Source organism: Salvelinus sp. IW2-2015, linkage group LG4q.1:29 (genome assembly GCF_002910315.2).
Source record: "Salvelinus sp. IW2-2015 linkage group LG4q.1:29, ASM291031v2, whole genome shotgun sequence".
In the NCBI taxonomy this organism is placed as follows: Eukaryota; Metazoa; Chordata; class Actinopteri; order Salmoniformes; family Salmonidae; genus Salvelinus; species Salvelinus sp. IW2-2015.
In genome coordinates, this window is record NC_036842.1 from 85728855 (window position 1) to 85741857 (window position 13003).

The following is a 13003-nucleotide window of genomic DNA, read 5'->3' on the forward strand; positions in this document are numbered from 1 at the left end:
AAACGAACAGCATTCCGAGACCGTTATCTTTTTGTCAATACGACTTTACAAATGGAAAAGATGTTGACTTACCGTAAGCAAACACATATCCTAAATATTATTTGAAATTGCAGTTATAAAAAATCTTGATTATGTGCACTTCATCGCTATATTGTCACATACAAAATCTACATTTTTCACAAATATATTTATCATGAAAGTTATATATATATATAAAAAAAGACCCCATATTGTCCATTTAACATTTATTTGTACAAATACCTACACATACAGTATATGACCTATTCAGATTGACCAGTGTAGAAAGTTGTCAAGAAATGCAGCAAACACACAGCCATGTTCTTCCTGTGGCAGAGCAGGACATGGCCATTTTTGGCTGTGTTTACACAGGCAGCTCAATTCTGATCTTTTGACATTTATTGGTCTTTTGACCAATCAGATCGAATCTTTTTCAATAATTGGGCAAATATCAGAATTGGGCTACCGGTATAAACGCAGACAATGTCTCTGAACTGGAGGTCATCTGGCATACCAGTAGACCCATCCTTAGGCTTGAACAGGAGTCCCCAGTGAAACCTAAGCTGGACCTGAGCACCATATTACTGGAGCTATTTCCTTGTTCCTGCTAGTTGTCAATAGCCCAGAGGTGACTGACCGTTTCCCTTGGAAACAGCAGCAGAAAGAGTTCCGTAGACTTTGAGTCTCAATAGAATCACAACCTTCTCACATCTCGCTTGCCCAATAAACAMTGCCATTGGCACATGATATTCCCAAGCATAAAGAGTCCTCCTTCAGTGTTTTGTGTAGATAGGACCTGGAGATGAGCACCGGGATTGTTGAACATCTTATCTCAGGGGTCCCTCTGTTCCTCCTGACCTAGTCCAGAGGCTCCTGTTTGATCCGGATAGTGGTGGTGGTGCCGATGGACTGACCCCTGTGGAGCTCGCGACACAAGACGTACTCGCTGAACTGGGAGGAGTCAACTCCGCCACCACACGACGCCCTCATGCTGAAGCCCTTCTGGAACAACCTCTCCAGAACCTACAGGGAGCACAGGACAGACAGACAGACAGGAGCTTTTGACATTAGTTAATCAGAACTATTTGTATAGTACTTTCAATATAGGTAACAAAGGGGTTCACTTCATAAAATAAAAGTACAAACCAAGAAACAAATACAGGAGGAAGGACAATTAAAATCATTGCAATCATACATTACAAGTATCTTTATAAAAGTGTGTCTTCAACAGGGATTTAAAAACAGGCACTGAATCTATAAGCCTGATCTCCCCTGGAAGACCATTCCAAAGTTCAGGGGCCCTAATTGCAAATGCCTGGTCTCCTTTCATTTTCAACCTAGACTATGGTATGGTCAACAGTGCCAGAGGATCTCAGGCTGCATAGTTATAGTGCGGTGTACMCTATTGTTATACCCTCTTCCTTATACGTATGACGGATTTGACCTAGAACTACACAGCACCTGAACTTAGTTGAGCCGACAGCACTCAAAGATAAGCTTTGAGTTTAGAACTGGGTCTGCAAAGTGACTGGAGTGAGTCTATCTGCCATGTTACTGAGATGAATTTGAGTCTTCAGCATTACTGGATGACCTGATCTGCTCTGCAGTGTAACATAACAGAGCTGACCTGGAAGGAACCACATCATAACAGAGTTGACCTGGAAGGAACCACATAACAGAGTTGACCTGGACTGGAAGGAACCACATCATAACAAAGTTGACCTGGAAAGAACACCACTATACAGAGTTGACCTGTAAGGAACCACATCATAACAGAGTTGACCTGGAAGACCACTAACAGATTGACCTGGAAGAACGCACATCATAACGAGATGACTGAGAAAGAACCACATTCAAAAGATTGACCTTGGAGACGAACCACATCATAACAAGTTAGACCTGAGAAGACACACATAACAGAGTTGACCTGTAAGGAACCACATCATACAAAGTTGACCTGGAAGGAACCACATAACAGAGTTACCTTGAAGAACCACATCATAACAGAGTTGACCTGGAGGACCACATCATAAAGTTGACCTGGAAGACACCACATAACAGAGTTGACCTGGAGGACCACATAACACGCTGACATGGAAGACACCACATCATAATAGAGTTGACCTGGAGGAACCACATAACAGAGTTGACCTGGAAGGAACCACATCATAACCGATTCACCTGGAGGAACACATCATAAACAGATTCACCGGAGAACCACAATCATAACGAGTTACCTGGAAGGAACCACATAACAGAGTTCACCTGGAAGGAACCACATAACAGAGTTGACTAGGAAGGAACACAATACACAGAGTTGACCTGGAAGGAACCACATAACAGAGTTGACCTGGAAGAACCCACGATCATAAAAAAGTTACCCGAGCAACCACATAAACAGAGTTACCTGAAAGGAACACATCATAACAAAGTTGACCTGAAGGAACCACAATAACAGAGTGACCTGGAAGGAACCACATCATAACAGAGTGACCTGAAGGAACACCAATCATAACGAGGACCTGGAAGGAACCACATCATAACAAAGTTACCGAAGACACCATAAGAGATGACGAAAAACCAATCATAACAAAGTTGACCTGGAAGGAACCACATAACAAAGTTACCTGGAAGGAACCACAAACGATATAGCCTGCATGAACACATCATAACAGAGTTGACCTGGAAGAACCAATCATAACGAGTCACCTGGAAGGACCACTCATAACGAGTTCACCTGGAAGGAACCACATAACAGAGTTGACCTGGAAGAGAACCACATAACAGAGTTGACCTGGAAGAACCACATCATAACAGCACGACCTGGAAGACACACATCATAACAGAGTTGAGTGAAGAACACACATACGGGACTGAAGGAACCACATCATAACGAGTTCACCTGGAAGGAACCACATCATAACGCGTTCACCTGGAAGGAACCACATAAAGAGTTGACCTGGAAGGAACCACATAAACAGAGTTGACCTGGAAGACACCACATAACAGAGTTGACCTGGAAGGAACCACATAAACCAGCGCTGACATGGAAACACCACATCATAATGAGTTGACCTGGAAGGAACACATAACAAGATGACCTGGACAGAACCACATCAAAGCCGAATTCACCTGGAAGGAACCACATAACAGAGTTGACCTGGAAGGAACCACATAACAGAGTTGACCTGGAAGGAACCACATCATAACAGCGCTGACCTATGGAACTACATTACCGTCCATACCTGAACTGAGTTGAGCCTGCAGTAGCCATTGAGCGGAAACCGAATAACATGTGTGGGGTCCTGGTTCCAGCCGGCGTTCACCGAGTTACACATGACGTCTCCGGTCTCGGGGAAGATCTCCTCAATGAGCACCTTCTCCCCGCTGAGGGCAATTCTCTCACCCAGGTCAGGGGTCACTCGGACCACCAGGCACTCGCAGGGCCGGCTCTTCTGGCCCTCCCGCTCTGTCAGCCAGCGCTCCAGCTCGCGGACCATGGGTGTCAGCTGGTAGTAGCGAGCCTCCTCGTATAGCTGGGGGAAGTCCTGCCATAGTAGAAACAAACACATACTGTTGAAGCAAGGATACACACTGTACACACAACACACGCATGCACACATACGCAAGAAAGCATAGACACACCGACAAACACACACACTAATGTTCATAAACAAACTGACATGGGTACAGCCTGGATGTCTGCCAGATGTGGTTATTTGTCAGCCAACTGCTTTGTCATTGTCCGGATAGATAAACGTGTTTAACTTGATAACAACAAAGGATTTAACTAATAGACTGCCTGGAATCAAAGCTAATTTAACTATAATACACACACAGGGTTTGAATTTCAGGATGCCCAGAGGTGTTGGGCACTATTGTAATATATTAGTGCATTCAAAGTATTAAACATATCAGTAACACTTTACTTGAAGAGAACCTAAGGACGGCATAACACAATTACAACTCACACAGATGGCATCCCCAGCCGCGTCCTCAGAGCATGCGCAGACCAGCTGGCTGGTGTGTTTACGGACATATTCAATCAATCCTTATCCCAGTCTGCTGTTCCCACATGCTTCAAGATGGCCACCATTGTTCCTGTTCCCAAGAAAGCTAAGGTAACTGAGCTAAATGACTACCGCCCCGTAGCACTCACTTCTGTCATCATGAAGTGCTTTGAGAGACTAGTCAAGGACCATATCACCTCCACCCTACCTGACACCCTAGACCCACTCCAATTTGCTTACCGCCCCAATTGGTCCACAGACGACGCAATCGCAATCACACTGCACACTGCCCTAACCCATCTGGACAAGAGGAATACCTATGTAAGAATGCTGTTCATCGACTACAGCTCAGCATTTAACACCATAGTACTCTCCAAACTCGTCATTAAGCTCGAGACCCTGGGTCTCGACCCCGCACTGTGCAACTGGGTGCTGGACTTCCTGACGGGCCGCCCCCAGGTGGTGAGGGAAGGTAACAACATCTCCACCCCGCTGATCCTCAACACTGGGGCCCCACAAGGGTGTGTTCTCAGCCCTCTCCTGTACTCCCTGTTCACCCACGACTGCGTGGCCATGCACGCCTCAAACTCAATCATCAAGTTTGCAGACGACACTACAGTGGTAGGCTTGATTACCAACAACGACAAGACAGCTTATAGGGAGGAGGTGAGGGACCTCGGAGTGTGGTGTCAGGAAAATAACCTCACACTCAATGTCAACAAAACAAAGGAGATGATCGTGGACTTCAGGAAACAGCAGAGGGAGCAGCCCCTATCCACATCGACGGGACAGTAGTGGAGAGGGTGGAAAGTTTTAAGTTCCTTGGCGTACACATCACTGACAAACTGAAATGGTCCAACCACACAGACAGTGTGGTGAATAAGGCGCAGCAACACCTCTTCAACCCCAGGAGGCTGAAGAAATGTGGCTTGTCACCAAAAACACTCACAAACTTTTACAGATGCACAATCGAGAGCATCCTATCGGGCTGTATCACCGCCTGGTCTGGCAACTGCTCCGCCCATAACCGTAAGGCTCTCCAGAGGGTAGTGAGGTCTGCACAACGCATCACCGTGGGCAAACTACCTGCCCTCCAGGACACCTACACCACCCGATGTCACAGGAAGGCCAAAAAGATCATCAAGGACAACAACCACCCGAGCCACTGCCTGTTCACTGCCTGCTATCATCCAGAAGGCGAGGTCAGTACAGGTGCATCAAAGCGGGGACCGAGAGACTGAAAAACAGCTTCCATCTCAAGGCCATCAGACTGTTAAACAGCCATCACTAACATTGAGTGGCTGCTGCCAACATACTGACTCAACTCTAGCCACTTTAATAATGGAAAAATGTATGTATTAAATGTATCACTAGCCACTTTAAACAAAGCCACTTTATATAATGTTTACATACCCTACATTACTCATCTCATATGTATATACTGCACTCTATACCATCTACTGCATCTTGCCTATGCCGTTCGGCCATCACTCATTCATATATTTATTTATATGTACATATTCTTATTCATTCCTTTACACTTGTGTGTATAAGGTAGTTGTTGTGAAATTGTTAGGTCAGAATACTTGTTAGATATCACTGCATGGTCGGAACTAGAAGCACAAGCATTTCGCTACACTCGCATTAACATCTGCTAACCATGTGTATGTGACAAATAAAATTTGATTTGATTTGAAGTACATACGTATTTCCTTCTGTTGAATGTATGTGATGGATTCATTTATACCAAATGTTTATCTCCACCCAGAAATCACATCTGTACATCTCACCCCCCCCCTGTCTTTTCCCCTTGCATGCTCAATATTATGATACTATTGCAGCACACACGCACASACACACGGCAACCGGTATCGGCAACCGGTATCGATGCACCAAGTCTGGAACCAACAGGACCCTGAACAGCTTCTACCCCCCAGCCATAAGACTGCTAAATAGTTAGTTAAATAGTTAACCAATAGCTACCCGGACTATCTGCATTGACCCTTTTTACACTAATCTCTTTAGACTCATCACATTTGATTTGACACACACACACACACACAGCAGACACTTCTGTTCACAACTACTGCGTGAGAGATAAAGAGAGAGCTGCTTATTTTTCCCTCTACATTTGCTCCAAACTGCTTCTGACATCAGGCATACACAGAGCTGCTACCCCCTCAGGCTCCTTTCTGTATCAAAGCCTGCCTCCTTAGCTCCCCTCCCTTCATAGGCTTGAAGCGAGGGATAGATGTGTTTTATAAAAAGAGGGCTCTATCTGCAGGGCACTTTAGTCATCCTGGGCAAAGCACAGAATAACACAGCTACACTAACTACAGAGAGAGAGAGATGAGTGAGATGCCAGATACACAACCACACACACATATGTAAGCACTCCTGCATACACACACACACACACACACACACACACACACACACACACACACACACACACACACACACACACCTGTCTCTTATACACATCTAGATGTGTATAAGAGAACACACACACACACACACACACACACACACACACACACACACACACACACACACACACACACACACACACACACACACACACACACACACACACATCAATTTAGCAAAAAACACAGTGTCCCTGCTTCCAGCCATGCAGAATCGACCCCTGTAGGAGCCCAGGGCGAAATGGAGACCTGATTAAAGTGTCAGAAAGCTACAGTTTACACACACTGAGCGCTTATAGAGGTACACAGTGATAGAATGAAGATAAAGATGTGTTTCTGGGCACAGCAGGATAATTGTATGACTTTACAGTCATGTTTGCATTTACCTAACCATCCTGAAATCTCTGTGAGAGATACTATGTTTGTAATTGTTTGTATGTGTGGAAATGAGGTGCCTCTGGTTCAGAGACTGTGTTAGCCCGCTGAACAACAGCCTAGGCATTAGCTCAAAAAAATAACAAGTCTTCATGGCTATTGCAAGTTATCTTATTAAGCGAGCATAGTTCAACCAAACCACCTTTGTTAGACATACAGTACATAATGTCATGTATTATGTTACTCTTTGAGATGTGAGCTGTAAGAGAGCTGTCCTGTAGTGTGTACTGTACCTTGAAGTCCTCTGGGAGCAGTAGTTTGCAGGTCCTGAGGAAGCTGAGAATGTATCTGAATATGTCTCCATCCCTGTCGATGAAGTAGTGCTGCTTCAAACTGTCCAGTACAATGGGCTCTGTTCCATTAAACAGACGACTGATTCTGGAGAACAGAAAAAGACAATGGTTGAGAGCTCTAAATTCATACTTTGAATCAAGTAGTACTTGAAGTATGTTTAGAGAACTGTAAAACTTGTTTCTAGTGTTTGATCATTACTTACATTGTAGGCAGGAAGTGGGCTACAACTGCATGTTGTTTATTCTAGTATAGAAAATACTAAGGGTTACTACAACTTCTGAATCACATACTCATAATGGGTTATTTACATTTGTCCTCTCTCTCTCTCTCTCCCTCTCCAGAAATCGATGCCAACTACTTTCTATAAGCCCAGTTACTCATCTTTCTACTTCTCTCCTCTCTGCCTGAGGTGGTCCTCTACTCTTCCAGCAGGAGTGTCACCTCACAGCTCCAGGCTGCTCAGCCTTCTCTCTCTCTGCCTTCTCCACTCTTTCTTTGTCCTCCAAAAAGCAATTAAAATCTACCCTTTCTTTTCTCTCCAGCCTTTTCTCTCTKTTTTTTGCTAGATCTCTCAAAAATGATCATGGATACCAAAGTTATTGTTTCAACATGATGTTGTGTGGATTTCTATAAGTATTTTAGTAATGTATCAGTCATAATGCAGTGTCAGTATGAAGCTGTCCATGAACTTGTTCTATCGTTCAATAATATGTTATTTCTCATGAAAAAATATGGTGCCATATGCCACGGTGCCAGATGCATCCCGTATTTGTATTTGTATTTATTATGGATCCCCATTAGCTGCCAAAGCAGCAGCTACTCTTCCTGGGGTCCAGCAAAATTAAGGCAGTTTAATTGCCTTACCTAGACTCTGGGTATTTAGTGAGAGCCTGGCGGTGCCAGATGCATCCTGTAATGGCCTTACCTAGACTCTGGGTATTTAGTGAGAGTCCCCAGGCTGCTGGTGTACATGTGTCCTCCCACATCAATGTGGACCGGGGCATTGGCTTTAGTCAGCTGGGCCGGTGATGGGATGCCCTGGGCATTCATTGGAGAAACTGGAGAACGACTCATAGACATCCTGGACATGCTCCTTCCCTCCTACAGCAACACATGGAAACAGATAGTCTTTGTATTAGAAGTGTGTACTGTATCTGCCCTGAGAGTGGTAAAGTGAAAAATAGTGAGATGTCTATTTTTCATTAAAGGCCCAGTGCAGGCAAAAACGTGATTTGCCAGTGTTTTATACATATATTTCCACCTTATGAGGTTGAAATAATACTGTTAAATTGTGAAAATTATGCTAATGCCCTTTTAGTGTAAGAGCTGCTTGAAAAGATTGGCTAAAATTCCAGCCTGTTTTGATGGGATGGAGTTTTGGCCTGCCTGGTGATCACCGGATTAGTTAATAGACCAACAGGAAAGACCATTCCAAACCTCTCTGCCAATAACAGCTAGTTTTCAGTTTTCCCCTCCCCACTCAGACCTCTCCCAGAGAGTCCTAGTAAAATTCTTGCTTGAGAAATTGCTCTTTGCTAAGAAGCTATTTTTGTTTCTATCTTTACCATTTTAATTTAAAACAATCGCAGTAAGGTACTTAATTGTTACCTAGAAATGCTTTGATATTGAGATAAAAACGGCTGCATTGGACCTTTAAAGTTAGGCTACTGATGAAGTAATGACATGAAGTAGTAGCAAATGAGGTGCAAGACTGTACAGTAGTTTAGACTATAGTAGGGCAAGCAGCCAATCAAACTGTTTCAGAGATACAATGAGCCTGAACGTTCCCCAATTAACATGAATACAATATTCATGGGCTGCAGACAGTAGTTGAAGTTTCCCACATTGAGGGAACAGAGGGCATTCATGACCCCAGGGCACTGGGCAAAGTGCAGCTTCTGGACAAATTGAAACAACCATCCCCCCACCAAGTCTCTCCATTGTAAAGAGGTTCTTTGAACCATAAAGGTGAACAGGAGGTGAACTTCATTCAGTGTTTTGCCAGGGGCAYGATGCCTGGGGCTGCTGAGCAGAACACACAGAGTCCTCATTTCCAGGGTGTTATCTCCTCTGCTTAGCCAGAAACCAGTATTTTAAGAAATCGATTTAAAAAGAAAAACATTTCATGTTATAAAACCAAAAGGAAACTACATACATTTCACCCATATTTTCCCCATATTCTGAGATGTAATATTCCTTCCTGTATCCATATTATTTCACACATGAATTCAATCAAGAACACATGTATTGAATAGAAAGAGAAACGAATAGCCTATAATAACGTTCTAAAAGCAAGTTTGAGCTTGATATACTCTAGCCTATTCCCCCAAACGCTCTCAATTCTGACAGCACGGCAATAAACTGGTAATAACAATTTTAGGATGTAATTGGGGATTCTATCAGTCACTGAAGTTTGCGTTCTCCTGCGTTACGGTAAAATATAACAAATATGTCACAATCCACTGGTATCCAAATAGGGCTACTGCCGGCTCACTTTTCTTGGTGTYTGGAGTACAAACGTTTGAAAACGTTGTGGTTTAATCAAGGAAAATATACACCAACGCAATGATTTTATAGAGTAGCTGTGGCTTTAAGATTCTACTGTAGTGTCAGACAGACTACATGTTCTCCACCAAATAAAACTACAAATGAAACATATTGCGTCCTTACCTGGGAGGACACGGATACAGAAGACATAGGAATCTCTTCTCCCTTACGGGTTTATCTCTGTTTATGTCAGTTGGGTCGTCGTTTGCTTTATATCCGTCTTTGTCCGAGCCTTGCTTTTTCTGATATGATGAATCCGTCGAGTTTTATGAGAAGAAAGCCAGTCCGTCTCTAAATAAAAGGAGGGCTAGTAGAATTCTTGCCCTGGGCTATTCAAACGCCCGAAGGGCAAGGATTAGGTTACAATAGAGCAGCTTTTTATCTCTCGCCTCAACTCGTTTCAAGATGAAAATTAGATCCCCCGTTTCTTATTTCACAAGTCAATTTGATTTTTCCAAAAATATCGCGGTTTATTTCCAACGGAGAGCGGTCTGGTCTGCTGCACGGGTAACGGTGTTCGGTTCAATCTTGCTCCGTATCAGATTAGTGTCATAATTCACTCAACGGATTTACCAGTGTTAATAACTGGCAGTGTGTATWAAAAAAAACATACATTTAAATTGTTGATACAATATTTACTAAAGTAGGCTACGGTCAATATCAATTAAACTATAAAATGATAGGTTCCGCTCAGAACTGTCGCGCAGATCTTCTCTGTCCTGTAGTATTCTCTTCTCTGGCCCCAATCAGAGGTGTCATGCCCATAGGGGGTAATGGGGCACGTGCCCCCTCAGATTTGTCCTGTTTATAAAATAAGATTTATATATATATATATACACACACACATGAAAACACATATATACACATATATATACACACACATATATATAAATATATAAGATGTGTTTTTTTCTCTGTAATACTACTAGTCACCTATCAATTTTAGGAAGTTGGTTTTAGCCCACATAGGTTCCCAACTTAATTTCTATTTACCAAGAAGCCATTTCAGGCTCTCAATCAAATTAGAGTAGCTAGCTTGTCTAACTATCTTAGCTGGCATGCCTGCTGACATGGTAGACTTTAGAAAAGCAAGCAATAACTAAATGTACTGAATAAGACTAATTTCTTTCAATCCTTTACTCAGATTTGAGCAGAGAAGCATATTTATTTTATTTTTAAAAAGAACCACCAGTGAGGAGGATTCACAGTTCAATAGGTATGCTTAGARATGCAGAAAAATTGAWTTTTTTTTACTTAGAATTAACCACACTCATTACGGCTCTAGATTGCAGGAAAAGCTGTTTCAGGTGTTTGAAAAATGAACAATTGTCCAACTTCTGGACGGGACCACCACCCGGCCATTCTCACATACTTTGTGCCCCATTCGATTTTTTGAGGGCATGACACCCCTGCCCCCAATAGCTAATATTCTAACATCAAACATCCCCCTGGCATTGAAGCCAAATTACATCTATCGTCATGCATTATGCCATTGCAAAAGGCCCCCTTTCAGGTGCCTCCGGTCAAATGCACCATTTCAATTATTGTGCGCTGTTAGATGGAGATGTTTGCCCCAAGCGCTTGCAGGCAGATCCATTTTACTCCTCAAACACAAGCTCAGTTTGGTACGCTATTGGTAACAAAATATAGGCCAATTTTAAATCTGTTGCAATCCATCAAAATTGGTCACAGCATGATCTATCCATATGGTCACCACTTTGTGTTCCATTGCACACAGCATTGCACAGAGAAATTKCAAATGTTTGATTATTTGTGTACTTGTTTGACATTTCACTGCATTGCTTTGAGCTAATAACATAAGCGTTTCGCTGCACCCACTATAACATCTGCTAAACTGTGTACACAACCAATACACTCTGATTTGATTTTGATTTGAGAACCTGTGATGTCCCTTTTTGCATGCTTAGAATATTAATACAATTGATAAAAAACATCTAAACGTATGGGAAATTGATATACAGTACCAGTAAAAAGTTTGGACACACCTACTCATTCCATGGTTTTTCTACTATTTTCAACATTGTAGAATAACTATGAAATAACACATATGGAATCATGTAGTAACCAAAAAGGGTAGTCATCCTTTGCATTGATGACAGCTTTGCACACTCTTGGTCATTTCTCAACCAGCTTCATAAGGTCACCTGGAATGCATTTCAATTAACAGGGGTGCCTTGCTAAAAGTTAATTTGTGGAATTTCTTTCCTTCTTAATGCGTTTGAGCCAATCAGTTKTGTTGTGACAATGTAGGGGTGGTATACAGAAGATAGCCCTATTTGGTTAAAGACTAAGTCCATATTATGGCAAGAACAGCTCAAATAAGCAAAGAGAAACAACAGTCCATTACTTTAAGACATGAAGGTCCCTCAATCTGGAAATTTTCAAGAACTTTGAAAGTTTCTTCAAGTGCAGTCACAAAAACCATTAAGCGCTATGATGAAACTGGCTTTCATGAGGACCGCCACAGGAAAGGAAGACCCAGAGTTACCTCTGCTGCAGAGGATACGTTCATTAGAGTTACCAGCCTCAGAAATTTCAGCCCAAATACATGCTTCACAGAGTTCAAGTAACAGACACATCTCAACATCAACTGTTCTAGAGGAGACTGCGTGAATCAGCCCTTCATGGTCGAATTGCTGCAAAGAAACCACTACTAGTTAAATAAAGGTTAAATAAAAAATACTAAATAATAAAATACGAAAGGGCACCAATAATAATAAGAAGAGACTTGCTTGGGCCAAGAAACACGAGCAATGGACATTAGACCGGTAGAAATCTGTCCTTTGGTCTGATGAGTCCAAATGTGAGATTTTTGGTTCCAACCGCCGTGTCTTTGTGAGACGCAGAGCAAGTGAACAGAGGATCTCCGCATGTGTGGTTCCCACCGTGAAGCATGGAGGAGGTGGTGTGATGGTGCTTTGCTGGTGACACTGTCAGTGATTTATATATAATTCAAGGCACACTTAACCAGCATGGCTACCACAGCCTTCAGCAGCGATACGCCATCCCATCTGGTTTGCACTTAGTGGGGCTATAATTTGTTTTTCAACAGGACAACGACCCAACACACTTTCAGGCTGTGTAAGGGGCTATTTGATCAAGACGAAAAGTGATGGAGTGCTGCATCAGATGACCTGGTCTCCACAATCACCCGACCTCTACCCAATTGAGATGGTTAGCGATGAGTTGGACCGCAGAGTGAAGGAAAAGCAGCCAACAAGTGCTCAGCATATGTGTGAACTGCTTCAA

The 13003-nt window shown here is 42.8% G+C and overlaps 1 protein-coding gene across 1 annotated transcript; it reads right to left on the reverse strand.

Annotated features, from left to right (window-relative positions):
- Positions 1–230: 230 nt before the first annotated feature.
- LOC111962704 (BTB/POZ domain-containing protein kctd15) lies at positions 231–10470 on the reverse strand. Its single transcript, XM_023985993.2, has 5 exons — positions 9857–10470; positions 8112–8287; positions 7126–7270; positions 3264–3566; positions 231–1041 (listed from the first exon to the last, which is right to left on the reverse strand). Exons 1-5 carry the CDS (start codon positions 9881–9883, stop codon positions 877–879), a joined length of 816 nt encoding a protein of 271 aa, XP_023841761.1. The 5' UTR covers positions 9884–10470; the 3' UTR covers positions 231–876.
- Between the last annotated feature and the right edge of the window lie 2533 nt (positions 10471–13003).

Coding starts and splice junctions, on each gene's coding strand:
- LOC111962704 (XM_023985993.2), bottom strand. CDS start 9,883: ATGTCTTCTGTATCCGTGTCCTCCCAG. Junction 7,271..8,111: donor ACTAAATACCCAGAGTCTAG/GTAAGGCCATTA, acceptor TCTGTTCTCCAG/AATCAGTCGTCTGTTTAATG. Junction 1,042..3,263: donor GCAGGCTCAACTCAGTTCAG/GTATGGACGGTA, acceptor TGCTCCCTGTAG/GTTCTGGAGAGGTTGTTCCA.